We start from the raw sequence: 21,865 nt of genomic DNA on the forward strand, positions 1-21,865 counted from the left end.
TATCTCTGAGTGTTGCATCAAACCTCTTCCCAGGACTTTTAACGGGGTTCTCTGTGATGGTAGGGGTTGGAATGTCCTCAATAGAGAAATTTATCCTGAACTCTCCCCTTCTCCAGCACTGCAGATCCTGATTTTACAGGCTGAAAGGACATCCTTGCCCACCTCATCACCCTTTCCAGCCCCTTCAGAATCCACCCAGCACCGGGCACTGACTCCGTAGTGATAGTCAGATCATCCACGAAGGCTCGTATTGGTGGTTGGCGGATCCCAGATCTTGATTTCGGACCTCGACACTCTGGCTCTGCAGATTTTACCAGCGTGTTCATTGCCAGGTATGCGATATTGTTCCGGGGCAACCTCTTTGTTCCAGCGAAACATTTTCGGCAATTCACTGCTGAGACTACACCATTTGTTTCACTGAACTGGTACCCAATGAGAATAACCGTGACGGGTGGATGCTGCGACTATTTGGTTTCGCTTGAACAGATGAACCCAGACTCGGTAGTTCCTCCGAGTACTCGCTTTATTGTTAATACAGAGAAGAAAATAGAGAGTTGCGAGAAATGTTTTTTATTATACATACCTACTCCACAAACAGGTAGGGCTAACTTAAGCAACCCCTAGTAGTCTACACGGCCGAGTATACTTAGCAACGTCTGCGTGGTCCCTGAAGCAGGCGATCGACCGTGGACTGGCTGGGGTGGAGGTCCTTGGCGACGATTCGGCTGCTCGGCCCGAAGCTGGGACCCAGGCGAGTGGTCGGCCCAAGAAAGGACTTTCCCACTTTTATACCTGTATCGCCACCCTGCAGTCGATGGTCGGGTGACATGCAACAACCGGCCTTTGCCTTCTTCAGGACAATACATCCTATTAATCTTACAAACAAACAATGTTAAAAAAAACATTCTTTAGAGACAAGGTGATTAATTACTTTTACACAAATCAACAATTTCAGCTTGCTCTGAGGCATATGATCGGTAGACCAGAGTCACATATATTGTTCTCCCCTTATCTAGTATCAAGGGTCAATCCGCCCAACAACATAACAGACCCACGGATTCGTAATTGTTAACCATTTCTCTGTCGTGCCAATTTTCATACATCATACGCTTCCCTATACAAGTAGTTAAGGAGGATTTCATTTAGTCAGAAAGAGGTGAATCTGTGGAATTCTCTGACACAGATGACGGTGGGGGTCAAGTCTGTGGGTAAATTTAAGGCAGAAGCTAATAGTTTGCTGATCAGTCGGGGCATTACAGGATATGCCGAGGAGGAAGGTGCATGGGGTTGAGTGAGAACCGGGATCAGCCATGATAGAACGGCGAAGCAGACTCGATGGGGCTGAATGACCTAATTCTGCTGCAATGCCTTATTGTCTTATACTGCTGAAGTCTTACACAGTGAAGATTGACACAAAATACTTACTACATTCCACCGCTGTTTCTTTGCTCTATTACTAACTCGCCAGCATCATCTTCCAGCGGTACAATATCAACCCTTGCCTCTCGTTTACTATTAATATAGCTGAAAAACTTTTGATGCTTGATATTATTGGCTCACTTGCCTTACTTTTTCATCTAGTCTCTCCAGTGTGTTTTTTTTTTAGTTGTCTCCTGTTGGGTATGAAAAAGCTTTCCAATCCTCTAACTTCCCACTATTTTCTTGCTATATTATATGACCCCGCTTTTGCTTTTATCAAAAACAGGAGAACATCTGTGGATGTTGGAAATCCAAGCGACACATACACAAAATGCTGGAGGAACCTAGGAGGCCAGGCAGCATGTATGGGAAATAGTGAACGGTCAACGTTTCAGGCTGAGACCCTTCACCAGGACTGGGGGGGAAAGAATGATGAGACGTCAGAGGAAGAAGAGTGGGGGTGAAAAGCGTGGAAGAAGTGGTAGGTGATAGGTGAAACTGGGAGAGGGGGAGTAGTGAAGGAAAAAACTTCTTAGGATATAATTTCCTTAACGATTCTCGAAAGATCATTGCTAATGCATCCACATCTCTTCAGCCACCTCTTTCAGATCTCTGGGGTCTACACCATCTGGTCCAGGTGACCTATTTACCTTCAGACCATCTCTGTTTCCCAAGATCCTTCTCCTGAGTAACGTAACTTTACGCATTCTGACCACTGATATGTGGGAATTCCATATTCTCGTCAGGGTCTTTGACAGAGGAGAGTGAATACAATACTTATTCAGTTGATCTGCCATCACCTTGCATCCCACCCCATTACTACCTCTCCATTATCATTTTTCAGTGGCCCGATATCCACTTCTGCCTCTCTTTTACATGTTTATATGTACCTGAACAAACATTTGGTATCCTCTTTAATATTACTGGCTAGCTCACCTATGTATTCTATCTTTCCCTTCTTAATTACTTCAGTTGCATTCTGGTTTTTAAAAGCTTCTGAATCCTCTAACTTCCTAGTAGTTTTTGCTCTATGTCCTCTGTTTTTTTTATGTTGTCTTTCGTTTCTCTTGTCAGCCACGGTTTTGTCACCTTGCATTTGGAATACTACTTCCTCTTTGTAATGTTTAAGGGGAGATTGATAAGTTCATGGCCAAAAGTACAACGAGTCAATTTTAGAAAACCTAGCACATTTATTTTTCAACATAGTCCCCTCCTGCATTTACACACTTAGTCCAGTGGTCGTGGAACAAACGGATCTTGGACCTCCAGAAAGTGTCCACAGCAGGGGTGATTGATAAGTTTGTGGCCTTAGTTAGAAGGAGGTGAGTTATACAGCTCTCCTTACATGCACATGCAGGCCAACTCTTTGAGGGATTATGCAGAAAGTTTGAAGTTAATAACTCATCTCCTTCTACCTTAGGCCATGAACTTCTGAATCACCCCTGATGAGAACTACACACAAATTGCTGGGAGAGCACAGCATGTCAGGCAGCATCTACGGATGGGAATCAACATTTCGGGCCAAGACCCTTCATCAGGACTCTTGATACCCACGTATCTGGAATATCAACAAGCAAAGAAAATAGAAAGTAGTGCAAAATAGGGAAAACCTTTGACAAAATTTAGTTCAAGGCTTAAAAAAAAACTGTCAAACAGAGCTCAAGAGTTAACAAATACAGCAAAGGTAATAAACACTTTCATCAGTACTGATATTGACTTTTTTAATGAAAATATCTTGGTTACATTTCAATCAATAAAATTTACAAAGATAAATAAGAACTTTAGAAAAGACTATTTACACTCAAACCCACTTAGATTAACACTACCTTGGACAGAAGGAGGAAGAGGAATAACAGACATGAAAGAAAAAGGAAAACACACAGTCAGATAACACTTTTAAGTATATATTATCATCAAAAATGAACAGGATTCAGCACTCCATGTGTGTATCTGCAATCGTGGTAAGAAATACAGACCAGAAAACTTAAATGAGAGCCCAACTCAGAAAAATGAATCATCACTAGGGAAGAAAACATTAACCAGTGGAATGAGTATGACCCTCCATGGGAGACATCCCAACGACCTGAACAGACGAGATGTTGACAAGGAAGCATCGAGCACCTGACTGAGAGTTGGAAACCTCTTCCCAGAAACAGAGGGGTTCCTTGCAGAAATACAGGACAAGGTGGTTAACGAAAGGAAAGAAAAAAAAAATCAAAAATACTTGAGATACAAAGTAGTAAGTGCAGAAAACGCTAGAGAAACCAGAAACAATCCTGTTGCAGTTTAACTCAATCTGATTACTTACAAAGGTACAATCAAGTGGCACATATCATTCACCAAAATCTTGCTTTAAAATACACACTCATGAATGCCCTCTGTCACATCATAAAGGCACCATAAATTCAAGCCTGATCCAGTTTTACAGTCAAAATATTAACAATTATGTGATAATCAATACAAGCAGGAACAACTCCCTCAACAGATAAAACCATTCCCAACCAACAGATGTTCCTCGATCAGTGGAGCACGACACCACGGGTATTGTTTGTATCATCAGTCAGAAAACCGAAAGACTTTCTCTGCCAGTCAGCTTCCAAATGTTGCTACTCTGTCATCAGTTGACACACCCCGCTGCTGATTCCCTTCTCCTCATCATATGTTCTTGCCCCGACCATCATCCAGAGCCCCAAACTCTGCCCTGTGCAGAGCTGCCTCTGGCTTCTGACCCTGCTCCATCTGCAGAGAATTCAAGGGAAACCTCTTCAATTAGAGCAGGAGAGAGTAATATAGTGACAGCAGGCCTGAATAGGGATCTTGACAGGATGAAAGCCTGGGCAGACGACTGGAATGTCACCTTTGAGCCTACTGAGTGCAAGGCAATGGTGATGTCTAGGAAGAGGAATCCATCTAACCCCGACCTGTAGTTTGGTAACTGCAAAATCCTTGGTATTAATATTGACAGCAAGTTGGTATGGGATAAACTCCTTTCCACTATTTCATACATGGCTGGACAAAGGCTTGGAGCTCTGTGGAAAGTAGCACCCAAATTAGACAAAGAGGGCAGGGCCACGGTTTACAAAGCCCAGGTACAAAGTATCATGGATGAATGCCTCACAGAGTGGCCTCAGCCAGCTTGATTCCATTCAGAGAAAGGCTCCCAGGATTATAGGTGTAGATGAAAATGCACAATGCAGAATATACAAAATGCAGGCCAGCCACAGTCCTGCAGACCCTCACGCCATGCTGCCTTCATCTTATGAGAGACGGCGTACCAGACAATCAAGTTTGTCTATGCCTGCTCAGGCTGTTTCTATGCCTGATGCGAGAAGCCACACACTGGATAGAAGCTTCCTTCACTGTGCTATCAGAATTTGGGACAGTCTTCCAGATGCTGTGGTTGGAAACATCTGCGACGATGGGGTCCGAGCCTTCAAGAGTCGAGTGCACAAACACCTATCATCTCTGGGAGGGAAGTCATATGCTTCTTCATAAGCTATCATGAAGGGGACCAGGATGGCAATGCTTGGTTGTTGGCAAGTAGGGTTAATACCTGACTTTCAAGAGCACTTGTGACTTATCTTCCGGCTGGACTTAGTCCTTAAACTGCTGGAGAACAGTGCGGAAAGAACAGGTGCTGTTTTCTCCCGGTAGGGATTAGTTTTTAGTTCCAAGTGCTCCTGTTACATTCTGTCACCCTGCAACCTTATCCTTCAATCACTTTGAATTATAGAGGGAAGCATGTGTATAAATGTCTCTCTCCAGCAGATTTCATCATGATCATCATGACTCCAGTATTTCTACTATTTTTAATTTCTCTTACCTGTACATATGATTTTTTTTTATATATTCTATCGCTGAGCAGCAGTGAACCTTCTGATTGGCCTATCAGAGTTCTCTTTGGGAACTAGTTGACTTGATCAGCATTTCTGATCTGGCTATTGTTCACGATTGCACTTAATAAAAAAAAAAATCCTTCAGAGTGGTGACTGTTTGGAACCAATCCCACAAGGAGAGAGTGAGAGGTGAACAACAGGGGAGGATTTAAAAGGGCTGTCGTGGAACTGAATCACTGGCAGTGTCCAGCCGGCCTGAGTTGACTCTCTACAGTAAACTAATTGTGTTATAAATTCACTAAGTACCCAAGACAGAGTTTAAAACAGAACTGATTTATTTGTCTAAGATCCAGAATATTAAACTCCAGTCCCATTAAAGGTGAATATGCAGCAGAAGAAACTTCTCCCATGCCCAGTGACCTGGGTGCAGAACTGGGTGTGGTGAGCAGCAGCAATAATTGCAGAGTTCAGCACCGACAGTCACTCTCGAAATTGCATTCAGCAACAGTGATCGACAAATATCCAGCATGCAGCTTATTGAAACTTTCTCCCCGGAGTGAAGCCAGCAGTGTGTCACAAGTGTAACATGATGTAAGGTTTCACTGCTCATGTAATGGCCTCTCTGCAATGTATCACTGTTGAGGTAACGGTTTCTCTGTAGCAGCAATGATTAGGTTACGAATAGACATAACAGAGTTTTGGAGTGCGGGGCTATCCCATGGCAGAAATGTTGTTCTTTCTTGTGAGTCTGGAAGAGAGATTTTCGCTGTATTTTGCTGGGGAGAGATGAGAAGACGCAAATGGAGAGAGTGGGCCCTTTTTCTTCTTTTTTTTTGTTTTCTTTACTAACCCTATAGTCAAAGTAAGAATTATAAAGCTCAATCATTTAATCACATATTGTGTACTGTTTGTTATTTCGGGGTACTGATTTGTAACAGGGGACACATCAAGAAGCATCCACCCAAACGTGATTTCTTAAGTTTGGCCGGGCTGGGGGGCTACCACCCCCTATATTAAGCTGCTAGCCGAAGCCAAAGTTTCATAAGGTTAAATGACTGAGTGAATCGCTTCCCACATTCACAGCAGGTGAACGGCCTCTCCCCAGTGTGAACTCAATGATGCACATTTGGTTGATTTAGCTGACAGAATCTCTTTCCAAAGTCTGAGCAGGTGAATGGCCTCTCCCTAGTGTGAATTGACCGGTGTGTCAGTGGGCAAGATGACCGAGTGAATCCCTTCCCACAATCTGAGGTGATCGGCCTCCACCTGCTGTGAACTCGCTGGTGTCTCTGCAGATGAGATGACTGAGTGAATCCCTTCCCACACACTGAGCAGGTGAATGGCCTCTCCCCAGTGTGAACTGACTGGTGTCTCTGTAGTTGAGATGACCGAGTGAATTCCTTCCCACCGACTGAGCAGGTAAACGGCCTCTCCCCAGTGTGAACTGACTGGTGTCTCACTAGGTGAGATGACAAAGTGAATCCCTTCCCACAGTCTGAACAGGTGAACGGCCTCTCCCCAGTGTGAACTCGCTGATGTACCTTCAGTTGGGATGAGCAAGTGAATCCCTTCCCACAGTCTGAGCAGGTGAATGGTCTCACCCCAGTGTGAACTCGCTGGTGTATCTGTAGAAGAGATGACCAAGTGAATCCCTTCCCACAGACTGAGCAAGTGAATGGTTTCTCCCCAGTATGAACTCGCTGGTGTATCTGTAGATCAGATGAACGAGTGAATCGCTTCCCACACACTGTGCAGGTGAACGGCCGCTTCCCAGTGTGAACTGACCGGTGTTCTTGTAGGTTAGCTAACTGTGTGAATCCCTTCCCACACTCTGAACAGGCGAATGGCCTCTCCCCAGTGTGAACTCGCTGATGTACCTTCAGTTGGGATGGGCGAGTGAATCCCTTCCCGCAGTCTGAGCAGGTGAATGGCCTCTCCCCAGTGTGAACTCGCTGGTGTACCAGTAGGTCGGTTGACCGAGTAAATCCCTTCCTGCAGTCTGAGCAGGTGAATGGCCTCTCCCCAGTGTGAACTCGCTGATGTACCTTCAGTTGGGATGAGCAAGTGAATCCCTTCCCACAGTCTGAGCAGGTGAACGGCCGCTCTCCAGTGTGAAGTCGCTGATGTACTTTCAGTTGGGATGACTGAGTGAATCCCTTCCTGCAGTCTGAGCAGGTGAATGGTCTCTCTCCAGTGTGAACTCTCTGATGTACCTTCAGCTTAGATGAGCAAGTGAATCCCTTCCCACAGTCCGAGCAGATGAATGGCTTCTCCCCTGTGTGAACTCGCTGATCTGTCATTACGTTAGATGACCGTGTGAATCCTTCCCCACAAATTCAGCAGATGACCAGCATCTGCCCAGTGTGAACTAATTGGTGTGCCCATAGGTGGGAAGACCGACAGAATCCCTTCTCACATGCAGAACAGGTGAATAGCCTTGTCACAGTGTGAACTTCCTGATGTACCTTCAGTTGAGATGACCGAGTGAATCCATTCCCACTGTCTGAGCAGATCAATGGGTTCCCACCTGTGTAAAATGACGGGAATGCCAGTCAGTCTGATGATCAAGTGAATCCCTCCCCACAGTCTGAGCAGGAAGGATGATCGAGTGAATCCCTTGCTCCACTTCTTAAATACATGGACAGAGACAGCAAAACTGGTGTGTTGTGTTCAAGATTCCCATCGACAAATTCCTTGTCATTTTTAACCTGTAAAAAGATATACAAAATCTATCAATGGGTGTAGGACAACACTTCAGATGAGATCACTTGAGTTGTCAAGGTTTGATCTGGCATCACACTGTTACAGTGAAGTTCAACCCAAGTTGGAGACAGAAATCATCTTCTAACTGGGCACAGTGCTGGTATCTGGAATGACCATCAAATTCTCTGATGCTTTTCCTGTCTCTATAAGAATGGGGCATTTCTGCCATCTCCAATCTGTGACCTGGCTCAGTTTGACTCTCTCCATTGGTATTATACCCTGTTCCCACTGAGCTGCATGGGTTCCTGGCCCCACAGTAACTGAAACACTCTCACACAAATAGCCGGCAGTGCATTCCACACACCCACCACTCTCTGTGTAAAAAACTTACCCCTGACATCCCCTCGGTATCTATTTCCAAGCCCCTTAAAACTATGTCCTCTTGTGTTAGCCATTTCAGCCCTGGAAAAGAATCCTCTGGCTACCCACATGATCAATGCCCCTCATCATTTTATACATCTAAAAAAGGCTCTAAACATAAACAAAGAAATTATACATTGCTTTGAGGATTTGTTAGAAGTATACAAAATTATGAGGGTATGCATAGGGTAAATGCAAGCAGCTTTTTCCACTGAAGTTGGGTGGGATGACAACCAGAGGTCATGGGTAAGTGGGGAAGGTGAAAATTCAACGGGGACATGTGGAAAAGTTGTTTACTGAAATGGTCATGAGAGTGTGTAATGAGATGCCAGCAGAAGTGGTGAACATGACCTCAGTTTCACCATGTAAAAGAAGTTTGGATGGGAGTCTGGATGGTAGGGGAATGGAGGGCGATGGTCCCGGTGCAGGTAGTTGCATTAGACAGCTTAAATGTTTTTTCGACATTGACCAAATGGGCCAAATACCCTGTCTCCATACTGAACGTCTCCATGTTTCTATGACAGAGAAGCTGGCCAAACTTGTTTGGAAGGGAAAAGGTAGGAGTGACAACGGAGCAGCAATGGCTGGAGTTTCTGGGAATAATTCAGGAGCTGGGTGATCGATACATCCCAAAGAAGTGGAAGCATTGGAAACGCAGGAGGACACGACCATGGCTGAAATGAGAAGCCAAAGCCAACATAAAAGACAAAGAGAGGGCAAACAAAAGACGCAAAAACTATTGGGAAGCTTTTAGAAACCAACAGAAGATGACTGAAAACAAAGTCAGATGAGCTGAGGGTGTGGAATTATGATATTGTAGTCATTAAAGAGTCTTGGTAGCACCCAATAGTCTGAGGCATTTAGAAGAACAAATTATCCGGGGCGTCAATATCTGTTGAAGACCAAGGTTCCCTGCACCAGTTACCTTTCAACTTTTATTTTGGCAAGCACATACAAACTCTACACATTCAAAATTCCACTTCTGAAGGCCTCCCACTTACCAAGTGCTCCTTTGCCAGAAAACAGCCTGTCCAGATCCTTTCTGACACCATCAAAATTGACCTTTCTCCAATTTAGAATCTCAACCCATGGTCCAGACCTCTCTTTTTCTATACTTACTTTGAATTTCATGGTATTATGATCACTAATTTCTGTCACCAGCCCTGGATCATTTCGTAACAGCTCATTGCACACTTCTACATCAGGAATTTTACGTACTGATTAAGGGCACATTTGACAAACTCTACCCCATCTAGTTCTTTTACAGTATGGGAGTCCCAGTCAATATATGGAAAGTTAAAATCACTTACTGAATCAACCTTTGTTTCTTGGAATAGTCTGTGATCTCTCTACAAATTTGTTCCTCTAAATCCCTCAGACTGTTGGGTGCAACCAAATCCCAGTAATGGCTACAATATCATAATTCCCTGTCCTGAGCTCATCTGGCTTTCCTACGATGCTTCTTGCATTGTGATATACACAGCTCAGCACATTCATCTCACCATGCTCAACCATTTGATTGCTGACTCTGTCTGAAGTCTGAACAACATCTGACTGGTGTCAAGAAAACAAACTCTCCCTCATTGTCACAAAAACAAAGGAGCTGATTGTGGACGACAGGAGGAATGGAGACAGGCTAACCCCTGTTGACATCAATGGATCTGGGGTTGAGAGGGTGAATAACTTTAAGTTCCTCAGCATAAACATCATCAAGGATCTCACATGGTCTCTACATATCAGTTGTGTTGTGAGAAAAGCACAACAGCACCTCTTTCACCTCAGATGGTTGAAGAAGTTTGGGATGGGGACCCAAATCCTAAGAACTTTCTACAGGGACACAATTGTGAGCATCCTGACTGGCTGCATCACTGCCTGGTACAGGAACTGTACTTCCCTTAATCACAGGAACCTGCAGAGAGTTTGCGGACAGCCCAGCACATCTGTAGATGTGAACTTCCCACTATTCAGGACATTTACAGAGACAGGTGTGTAAAAAGGGCCCAAAGGATATTGGGGACCAAATTCACCACAACCACAAACTGTTCCTGCTGCTACCATCCAGGAAACGGTACCACAGCAAAAGGACCAACAGGCTCCGGGACATCATTTTCCACCAGGCCATCAGACTGATTAATTCATGCTGATACAAGTGAATTTCTATGTTCTATTGACTGTCCTATGTACAAACTATTTATTATAAATTACTATAAATTAAACATTGCACATTGTTGTGCGATAGCAACAAGAGCACTCTGTGATGGCTATTTAACCTCATTCCCCTTCCTGACTCTCACCCAGTTTCCTGTGTCCTGCACCTCTGGTGTATTTCACCTCTCTTCATGTCATATCTATCACCTCCTCCAACTCCTGGATGATCCGGAATTCATCCATTTCAAGTACCAACTCCTTAAAGTGCAGGGTTACAAGCTGCAGCTGGATGTACATCTTGTAGGTGAAGGCATCTGGGACACTGGAGGTCTCCCCACCTTCCTACCAATGTCTCCTCTTATTAGTAATATCCAATGTGCACAAAAATCTTGTACTGTCCATTTTTTTACACAGTGACAACATATGCACACTGAATTTTATTTAGAGAGGTATTAATTTTAACAGCTAGCAAATCACTGTCAATGAGAACTTTGATCTCCTCTGGGTTTGATCAAGTTTTTCTGCACTCTCGCACAGAATATATAGCAGGCCTGCAAAGGTTAATGGAGGATTTTCTTACCAGAGCTTTTGCACATTGTTTATATGTGGTTTACTTGCTACATTACACTTTAAAAAGGTCAGATTTCCAAATATCACTCCACTTCTTCCCACTTTCAAATTCTCCAGCAACCTTTGCATCACCACAATACACACAGGTGACACCAGTTTCTGTATTGTACACAAATATTTCCCCTGAACCCTCCCCCAGGTGACTGACGGTGGTGAACTCAGTGATGGCAATGCCAGTGAATATGAAGGGAAGGGCAGTAGTCTGTCTCATTGGAGTCTGGCACATTTGTGATGTGAAAGCTACTTGTTGCCCAGGGCAAAGGTGTTTGATATCATTATGTACCCAGAGAGAGTGGGACAAAACATGTCCTCACGGAGAGAAAGTCCAGAAAAGAAGGAGGTGGAACCAGCAACACACACAAAATGTTGGAGGAACTCAGCAGGCCAGGCAGCATCTATGGAAAAGAGTACTGCCTTGCAGAGGGTGGTTAGGGGAGCAGAGAAGGTTATTGGGGTCTCCCTCCCTTCTGTCCAAGACCTCTTTCAGAGGCGATGCCTCCAGAAGACACGGTACATCATTAAAGACCCCTCACACCCTCTCCATGAACTGTTTGTTCTTCTGCTATCAGGCAAACGTTACAGGAGCATCAAAACTAAAACCACAAGGCGACTACACAGCTTCCTCCCACAGGCAGTCAGACTGCTAAATAGCTGCTCTACCTGACTCTGCTTTGGACACTTTTAACTCGCACTGGACATTTATAACTGATTTTAACTGACATGTAGCTGTTGTGTTTTACTATTTATTGTTATGTTTATTATTCAGTGTTGTGTTTGTTATGTTATGATCGCACTGCCCCTGAGAAACGCTGTCTCATTCTGCCCTGCAGAGCTGATGTACGGTTAGAATGACAATAGAGTTTCCTGAATCTTGAATCTAATGCTGAGTTCCTCCAGCAATTTGTGTGTGTTGCTTGGATTTCCAGCATCTGCAGATTTTCTCTTGTTTGTGACTGGAGGCAGAACAAAGGTGATTTTCTCAACAGCTGATGTAAAAGATTTTGTTCCCTTTCTCCGAGTTCCCGATCCTTGCATTTAGACAGCTGGAGCTCAGCTCTGTCTGAGAGATCCATCGGTTCCCATTCCCTCATCAGCCGGAAGCTCCCCGGGGCCCGTGTACGGATGGTGGGGTTGAGAGAGAGGGAAGAGAGCAGGACTGTCCCGGGATTGCGGGTCACGGAGCCCGGAGCTCACAGCAACTACCCGAAGTCGGTGTTGAAAACGCCCGCCCGGTGAGACCCCCAACCCGGAGATCCCTTCTTACCTCAACCGATCATCCGGGGCCTTTTGTGCACCGCGCGCTGGTGAGCTCGAGCTTGGTCGGTTTAACGGCTGGGCTACTAATCACGTGACCGGCCCCTCTCCCAACGCCGTCAACAGAGGATTCATGCGCTGCGCTATTCCCATTGGTGTGAATCAATGTCAATCACTACTTCCAACCAATAGCGAAGGCGGATCAGCCGAGAGGGTGTTCCCCCCGCTGACACCGTCTCCCGAACTTTCCGTCACGGCGGGACAACCGTCAAAGTAAATGTCCGCTTTCTGATTTATTTCCATTTCCCTCCGAGGGAAGTTGGGGCGTTTGTGAAGCGTCTCCTGCGGCCGGAGTCTGATGTGTCGCTGAGAGGTAGGAGGAGACCGCTCGGCCCGTCGGTTTGATGCCGGTTCCCCGGGGAGGGAGAGGGGGATTTTATTGAAAGGATGAAGACGGTGAGAGAGGGGGCGGACAGGATGTTTGTCCCGGTGGGGACAGGAGGGGCTCATCTGTGGAAATGTCTGAGCCCACGGTGGTGGCGAGCAGAGGGATTCACCACATTGGGGGGCAAACACCGGCAGACTGTTGCCCTGCAAGCGGGGCCAATGGTCCGGGCAAAGTGACAATTATTTGTGTTTTGTTGAGACTGAACCTGGAATATGGTGTAAAATCCCGCTCCCCACACTAACACGGGTCATACAGACCAAAGAACAAACTGCCGGAGGAACTCAGTGGGTCGGGCAGCATCTGTGGAGGGAAATGGACCGTCAACATTTCGGGCCGAGACCCTCCCTCTGGACTGAGAGTGGACGGGAAATAGTCAGAGAAAAGAGGTGAGGGGTGGGGATGGGGCAAGAGCTGGGGACTGAGAGGTGGATCCAGGTGAGGGGGAGGTGGGAAGGTGGAAATAGTGACGGGGGTGGGAGGTGAGTGGTTGGGGCAACACGGGGCTGCAGAAGATGGAAAGTAATTCCATAGAGGATTAACAAAGAGATTAGAGAGTATTTGTTATGGAGAGTGCAATGAAGATTCACCAGACTGATCCCTGGAGTGGTGGGGTCATCATATGAAGAAAGATCAAATATGATAACCCTTTCGTTTAGAGAATCGAGGACTGAGAGGTGAACACATTGAAATACACAACATCATTACCGGCTGAACCAGGGATCCCAGTCTCTGAAAAAGGGGGTGGTCTTTCTGGGAAATGTCTCCATTCTGAGGGTGGTGAATATCTGTAAATCCCCACCACAGAGGGGGTTAAAATCTATTGCTATGAATTAGGTTCCATTGCTGCCGCAGAGACAACGAATTACATGACATCTGCCGGTGTTATTAAACCTGATTCTGATAATTGGTCTGGGAGACCCACCACCGGTCACCTGATCCCAGTTACCACAGATCGTAATGCGAGACTGAAGCCTTTTCTATTTATTTGTGTTCCTCAGTTGAGTTAAGTTGCCCTCTGTGGTTCCAAAGCAGAAGCTCAGTCTGTCTAATATTTCCACACAATTAAAATGGGGAATTTGTTTATTCTTATCACGTACTGAGCTACAGTGAAAATCTTGCCTGACGTACCATCCACACAGATCAATACATTACAACAGCACATTGAGCTGATATACGACAAAACAATAACTGTAACAAAGCATTATGGCTGCAGAGAAAGTGCAGTGCAGATAGACATATGGGGCAGGGTCACGTCGAGTTACATTGTGAGGTCGAGTCCATTTTATTGGACTGGAGACCATTAATTTGGCTGACAACCGCAGACAGGAAGCTGTCCATGAGCCTGGTGGTACGCGCTTCAAGGATTTTGTATGTCTTCCCCAATGGGGGATTGGGTGTTTCTCTGTCCCTGTACCTTCCCGTACTTGTGCACTTGGGAATAAATTCAACAGGACCTGAGAAAACTCAGTGAGATTTGATTAGTGATGATCATCTTGGCAGCTCGGTAGGTCGAATGTGAAGGGACGGTACACTGTTGAATGTAAAGAGACGGTACACTGTTGAATGTAAAGGGACGGTACACTGTTAAATGTAAAGAGACAGTACACTGTTAAATGTAAAGAGACAGTACACTGTTGAATGCAAGTCCCTGAACAGTGTCGATGAGCAGAGGGATATTGGATCCAAGTTCACAGCTCCCTGAAAGAGACTGCACAGATTGATCGGGTGGTTAAGAGCTGGAACGAGAGGCTGGACAAACTTGTGTTTTCTCCAGAGCGGCGCAGGTTGGGGTGAGACTGGATGGACATTTATAAGATTAAAAGAGGAATAGATAGAGCAGACAGACGATATATTTTTCCTGGGGGTTGAAATGTCTAATACATTTAGGGTGAGAGGAGATGTGAGGGACAAGTGTTACGAGATCAGAGGTTACATTTTGCTGTGGGTGTCACTGTGAGAGAGGCTGCAGGAGGCGGGAGTATGACGTCAGTACACTGACTGCTGGAGCTGAGAGAGAGAGACAGGGAGAGGAGAGGGAGGGAGAGACAGACAGAGAGAGAGAGAGAGAGAGAGAGACAGAGAGAGACAGACAGACAGAGAGACAGAGAGAGAGACAGAGAGACAGGGAGACAGAGAGACAGAGACAGAGAGACAGAGAGAGAGAGAGACAGAGAGACAGGGAGACAGAGACAGAGAGACAGAGAGAGAGAGAGACAGAGAGACAGGGAGACAGAGACAGAGAGACAGAGAGAGAGAGAGACAGACAGACAGAGAGAGAGAGAGAGACAGAGAGAGAGAGAGAGAGAGACAGACAGACAGACAGAGAGAGAGAGAGAGACAGAGAGAGAGAGAGACAGAGAGAGACAGAGAGAGAGAGAGAGAGAGACAGACAGACAGACAGACAGACAGACAGAGACAGATGGAGGACCAGCGGACTGCAAGCTATAGTTTGCTAAAGTAATGGGTAAAAGTTTGATACTTTTCCCATGCCCAAAAGGACTGGGTGAAGGAGCGGCACGCAGTGCATATTGAATGTGTGACTGTCACTGTTCTGATCCACAAGTGGACTGTAGGAGTATTTCTGTGGCCACCACTTTCGTTAACACTTGCGTGGATTCGGGTGTTGTGCAGCGACCACTTGCTCTAAAGAATATTCCTGTGACTGTCACCTTGGATAATCTCTTCGTGGATTTTGGAACATAACTCGACGACAGAAAATCCTCTGTGACTGACTTCGTTTTCCCAGCGTGGAACCTGTGAAATTCTTTGTGATTACTTTCTCGTTGCATTTCAATGTGGATTTACAAATTTCCCCATTCCATGGAAAACTGAAACTTGCCATCTTGAAACTTTCAGAACTGTTCCTAAACTTGACAGTGTGGCAGCCACAAACGCATAACACTGTTAACTTCTGTTTAGAAGAGTAGTTTGTTTAATTGTCTCTATACTAATACAGATAGTAGTTTATACTAATACAGACTGAGTTTGTGGTCTATCGCTGCTGTACATAACACAGAGTGACGGGCGGGTCGCTGGAGTCTCTCCCTGGGTTGTGGGACCCACCGGTCACGTGATCCCGTTCGCCCCGCCCATTGAACCGCAGACGGGCAGCCGCGTGTCTGCTCCCGAGGCCCCGCCCTCCGAATGACGCAACAAACTTCGCGCATGCTCACTGTCGCCAGACGAACGGCGTTTGCCTTGCCGCTCAGTGCTGAAGCGAGCCGTCTGCGGGATCGGGAAGGGACGATCGCCTCCTTGATCGGGGAGCCGGGGGTTGGGATTACTGTCTGCGGGCCGAAGATATATCTTTCCCATCGGTGAGTATTGAGACCGATCCCGAGCGGGGAAATCTGATGTTGGCCGTCAGCCCCGAACGGCGGGCCAATTACTCATTTAGTACCCAGTTATCTGGGCTCGTCAGAAACGTGTCGACTCCACTTAATCTGCATTGAACGACCCAAACCAGGAGCCCAGGCTGTCTCTTTCCGCAGAATTGAAATGGAAGTCCCGCCAACAGGTCACGTGAGGCTATTTAGCCCCGCCCTCCGCTTTGTGACGCAAGATCACGTGGTGTGTGCTCACACTCCCCCATGGGTGGTGACTCTCCGGGCCCCCTGGTAGCAGCAGAGATACAGAGGAGCAGATTGAGAGGCAGATTCTGGAAAGGTGCAAAAATAACAGGGTTGTTATCAACGGAGACTTTAACTTCCCTAATATTGATTGGCACCTGATTCGTTCCAAGGGTTCAGATGGGGCAGAGTTTGTTAAGTGTGTCCAGGACGGAATCCTGTCACGGTATGTGGACAGGCCGACCAGTGTGAATGCCATACTAGATCTAGTATTAGGTAATGAACCAGGTCAGGTCACAGATCTCTCAGTGGGTGAGCATCTGGGGGACAGTGACCACCGCTCCCTTGCATTTCGCATTATCATGGAAAAGGATACAGTCAGAGAGGACAGGAAATTTTTTAATTGGGGAAGGGCAAGTTATGAGGCTATAAAGCTAGAACCTGCGGGTGTGAATTGGGATGATGTTTTTGCAGGGAAATGTACTATGGACATGTGGTCGATGTTTAGAGCTCTCTTGCAGGATGTTCGGGATAAATTTGTCCCAGTGTGGAAGATAAATAATGGTAGGGTGAAGGAACCATGGGTGACAAGTGAGGTGGAAAATCTAGTCAGGTGGAAGAAGACCGCATACATGAGGTTCAGGAAGCAAGAATCACATAGGTCTATTGAGGAATATAGGGTAGCAAGAAAGGAGCTTAAGAAGGGGCTGAGAAGAGCAAGAAGGGGGCATGAGAAGGCCTTGGTGAGTAGGGTAAAGGAAAACCCCAAGGCATTCTTCAATTATGTGAAGGAAAAAAGGATGACAGGAGTGAAGATAGGACCGATTAGAGATAAAGGTGGGAAGATGTGCCTGGAGGCTGTGGAAGTGAGCGAGGTCCTCAATGAATACTTCTCTTCGGTATTCACCAATGAGAGGGAATTTGATGATGGTGAGGACAATATGAGTGAGATTGATGTTCTGGAGCATGTTGATATTCAGGCAGAGGAGGTGTTGGAGTTGTTAGAATACATTAGGATGGATAAGTCCCTGGGGCCTGACAGAATATTCCCCAGGCTGCTCCACGAGGCGAGAGAAGAGATTGCTGAGCCTCTGGCTAGGATCTTTATATCCTCATTGTCCATGGGAATGGTACCGGAGGACTGGAGGGAGGCAAATGTTGTCCCATTGTTCAAAAAAGGTAGTAGGGATAGTCCGGGTAATTATAGACCAGTGAGCCTTACGTCTGTGGTGGGAAAGGTATTGGAAAAGATTCTTAGAGATAGGATTTATGGGCATTTAGAGAATCATGGTCTGATCAGGGACAGTCAGCATGGCTTTGTGAAGGGCAGATCGTGTCTAACAAGCTTGATGGAGTTCTTTGAGGAGGTGACCAGGCACATAGATGAGGGTAGTGCAGTGGATGTGATCTACATGGATTTTAGTAAGGCATTTGACAAGGTTCCACACGGTAGGCTTAATCAGAAAGTTAGAAGGCATGGGATCCAAGGAACTTTGACCAGGTGGATTCAGAATTGGCTTGCATGCAGAAAGCATAGGGTGGTGGTGGAGGGGTATATTCAGACTGGAGGATTGTGACTAGTGGTGTCCCACAAGGATCTGTTCAGGGACCTCTGCTTTTTTTGATTTTTATTAATGACCGGGATATGGGGGTAGAATGGTGGGTTTGCAAGTTTGCAGACGACATAAAGGTTGGTGGTGTTGTAGATAGTGTAGAGGATTGTCAAAGATTGCAGAAAGGCATTGATAGGATGTAGAAGTGGGCTGAGAAGTGGCAGATGGAGTTCAACCCGGAGATGTGGTACACTTTGGAAGGACAAACTCCAAGGCAGAGTCCAAAGTAAATGGCAGGATACTTGGTAGTGTGGAGGAGCAGAGGTATCTCGGGGTACATGTCCACAGATCCCTGAAAGTTGCCTCACAGGTGGATAGGGTAGTTAAGAAAGCTTATGGGGTGTTAGCTTTCATAAGTCGAGGGTTAGAGTTTAAGAGTCGCAATGTAATGATGCAGCTCTATAAAACTCTGGTTAGGCCACACTTGGAGTACTGTGTCCAGTTCTGGTCACCTCACTATAGGAAGGATGTGGAAGCATTGGAAAGGGTACAGAGGAGATTTACCAGGATGCTGCCTGGTTTAGAAAGTATGCATTATGATCAGAGATTAAGGGAGCTCGGGCTTTACTCTTTGGAGAGAAGGAGGATGAGAGGAGTCATGATAGAGGTGTACAAGATAATAAGAGGAATAGATAGAGTGGATAGCCAGCGCCTCTTCGCCAGGGCACCACTGCTCAATACAAGAGGACATGGCTTTAAGGTAAGGGGTGGGAAGTTCAAGGGGGATATTAGAGGAAGGTTTTTTACTCGGAGAGTGGTTGGTGTGTGGAATGCACTGCCTGAGTCAGTGGTGGAGGCAGATACACTAGTGAAGTTTAAGAGGGTACTAGACAGGTATATGGAGGAATTTAAGGTGCGGGGTTATCTGGGAGGCAGGGTTTGAGGGTCGGAACAACATTGTGGGCCGAAAGGCCTGTACTGTGCTGTACTATTCTATGTTCTATGTTGTCATAACGAGACTCACAGCATTTAAAATTGACTCCTCTGTTGAGTTTTTCGGTCATTTTTGGAAGGCCATTTTCTGCATTGCCAGGATAACAGCCCATGTGGCCGGCAGGGAGTGGTAAACATTTGTATCGCTCTCTGGTCACCGTCGCTCAGTGAGAGTTAGTGATGTCAGGTGCAGATTTAACAGATTGATAGAGGGGTGGGGAGGATGTTGTGAACATTGACTGTGTGTACTGAATTATTCCTGTGTTGTAATGAAGAGAAAACTAATGATTATCCCTTTTCCCATCTGGTTCCATCTGCTCATTCCCCGCGCATCTTGTTCAATCTCTGTCCAGTCTGTATCTCACAACTCAATGATATATATCGAACACCTTGTTCAACCTCTGTCCTGTCTGTATCCATTCACCTCAATGATGTATATCAATCATCTTGTTCAAACTCTGTCCATCCTGTATCCCACCACCTCAATTTTATATATATCTATTAGATTATGAGAACAGTCAGTCCTCTTTTATTGTTATTTAGAAATGCATACATGCATTAAGAAATGATAGTATGTTTCTCCGGTGTGATATCACAGAAAACAAGATAGACCAAAGACTAACACTGACAGAACCACATAATTATAGCATATAGTTACAGCAGTGAAAAGCAGTACCATAACTTGATTAACAGTCCATAGGCACACAAAAAAAAAATGTCTCAAAGTCCCCGAGTCCCTGATAGCAGCGACAAAAGGGAGAAACTCCCTGCCTAAACGTCCAGGCACCATCAACTTGCCGATACCTTGGAGGCAGCCGACCCCGAGTCCATCCGTCTGAAAACTCTGAGCTTCCAAGCAGCCTCTCCGATACAGCCTCACGAGCGCCATCCTCCGCCGAGCACCTTCGACCTCTCCCCGGCCGCTGAAACACGCAAAGCCGAGGATTTCAAGGCCTTCAGCTCCAGAGATTCCGGTTACCACGCAGTAGCAGCGGTAGCAAAGCAGACATTTCAGAAGTTTTGCAGATGTTCAGCTATGCACTCAATGTCTGTCTCCATAAAATCAGTATTGCGCACAGTCCCCTGCTTGACAGATAACAGATATTCATCACCGGAGAGGCCGCACGCGCTGCCATCTTCTGCACTCAATATATATCAACCATCTTCTTCAATCTCTGTCCAGTCTGTATCCCACAACCTCAATGATATATATCAACCATCTTGTTCAATCTCTGTCCAGTCTGTATCCCACAACCTCAATGATATATATCAACCATCTTGTTCAATCTCTGTCCAGTCTGTATCCCACAACCTCAATGATATATATCAACCATCTTGTTCAATCTCTGTCCAGTCTGTATCCCACAACCTCAATGATATATATCAACCATCTTGTTCAATCTCTGTCCATTCAGTATCCCACAACCTCAATGATATATATCAACCATCTTGTTCAATCTCTGTCCATTCTGTATCCCACAACCTCAATGATATATATCAACCATCTTCTTCAATCTCTGTCCATTCAGTATCCCACAACCTCAATGATATATATCAACCATCTTGTTCAATCTCTGTCCAGTCTGTATCCCATCACATCAGTCAATTTCTGGCCACTCTGTATCGCATCAATAATTATAATTTTAGTTTCAACGTTACAAAATGACAAAGTGTTAATCTTGACAGCATTTAAAGTGAGACTGTTATTACTTTTTGTCATTTTTGGAGAGCCACTTTCTTTGTTGCCCGGGTAACAGCCCATGTGACTTGCAGGGAGTGCTGCTCATTTTTATCGCTCTCTGGTCACGGTCCCTCATTGAGAGACAGTAGCCTCGGGAGCAGATGTAGCAGATTGATAGTGCATTGGGGAGGATGTTGTGAGCATTGACTGTATCACCTGTATTAACCCTGTGTTGTAATGCAGACAAAACTGATGAATGTGGGCATTACATTGTGCAACTTTGTTCAGGCCGTCACAAACGTCTTGTAATCAGTCAATAGTTGTGCATCATTTAAAGTAAAAAGAGAAAATGCTGGAAACGTACAGCAGATCGGGCAGCAACTTGGACAGTCCCAGTACTGATATTGGGCCTTCCACAATTTCTCTTTCCACAAGTCTAATCGGATAAAACGAGTTTCCAGCTCTATTATTTAAATTTTATATTAAAAACATTTTATTCTTGTTAGCCTACAGGAAATGTGATGGCGACCTCATTCAACATTGTGATAATGATAAATTGAGTTCAGTTTAGCTTCAGGAGATGACATGAAACGTATCCCCGGTATCTGGTGACTCACGCCAAGGTTTTGCAGCCTGATCGTTAGTCCAGTCAGATGATCATCAGGTTCCTGTTCTGCCATAGGTTGGTGGAGTGTTAGTTTTTGAACTCTGATTGGCCGAAACACTGCATCGTATTACCGGTAGCAAGGAGTCCTGGGAGAGTTGTTGTTTAGGCTGTAATCCTTGGAAACTCCGGGCATATGGAGCTCTCAGTATTTGTGATTTGGTCAAGGTCAGTACTTATACAGATGGGACACGATGTTCCTCCTTCCAAATGATTGAGAAGTCTCGGGCTTCAGGACATTGGTTGTGGGTATATCCCTGAATACACCACTTGCTGGGAGACGTGGGGACGATGTGTGAGGCTTCTAACGTCGGAAGTGACAGGCTCAGCTGTGTGACACTGTGAGGTTGGGTCATGGGATATCATAGTAAAATGGACTTGCGGATCAACCTGCCCAGGTTTATGAGTTGTTGAGCGAGTGTTTCTGGTCTGGGGGTTCCGTGTTCAAAACGCGTTTGGAAAACCCCCTCACTGTCACCTGTCTGTCAGGCAGTGGAAATCTAACAGATTTTGATGCTGGAGATCTGCAGTAAAAACTAAAAATGTA

The 21,865-nt window shown here is 45.6% G+C and overlaps 2 protein-coding genes across 2 annotated transcripts in view; one reads left to right on the forward strand and one right to left on the reverse strand.

Annotated features, from left to right (window-relative positions):
* Window positions 1-3,239: 3,239 nt before the first annotated feature.
* On the reverse strand, window positions 3,240-12,486 carry LOC134342062 (zinc finger protein 227-like). Its single transcript, XM_063039994.1, has 2 exons — window positions 12,421-12,486; window positions 3,240-7,963 (listed from the first exon to the last, which is right to left on the reverse strand). Exon 2 carries the CDS (start codon window positions 7,553-7,555, stop codon window positions 6,368-6,370), a length of 1,188 nt encoding a protein of 395 aa, XP_062896064.1. The 5' UTR covers window positions 7,556-7,963; window positions 12,421-12,486; the 3' UTR covers window positions 3,240-6,367.
* A 3,604-nt stretch (window positions 12,487-16,090) lies between these two features.
* Window positions 16,091-21,865, forward strand: part of LOC134342068 (NACHT, LRR and PYD domains-containing protein 3-like) — a 30,873-nt gene continuing 25,098 nt past the window's right edge. The window contains exon 1 of the mRNA XM_063039998.1: window positions 16,091-16,524. The gene's annotated coding sequence lies outside the window, so the exon portion shown is untranslated. The remainder of the gene's footprint in view (window positions 16,525-21,865) is intronic.

This window comes from Mobula hypostoma, unplaced genomic scaffold (genome assembly GCF_963921235.1).
Source record: "Mobula hypostoma unplaced genomic scaffold, sMobHyp1.1 scaffold_51, whole genome shotgun sequence".
Lineage (NCBI taxonomy): Eukaryota > Metazoa > Chordata > Chondrichthyes > Myliobatiformes > Myliobatidae > Mobula > Mobula hypostoma.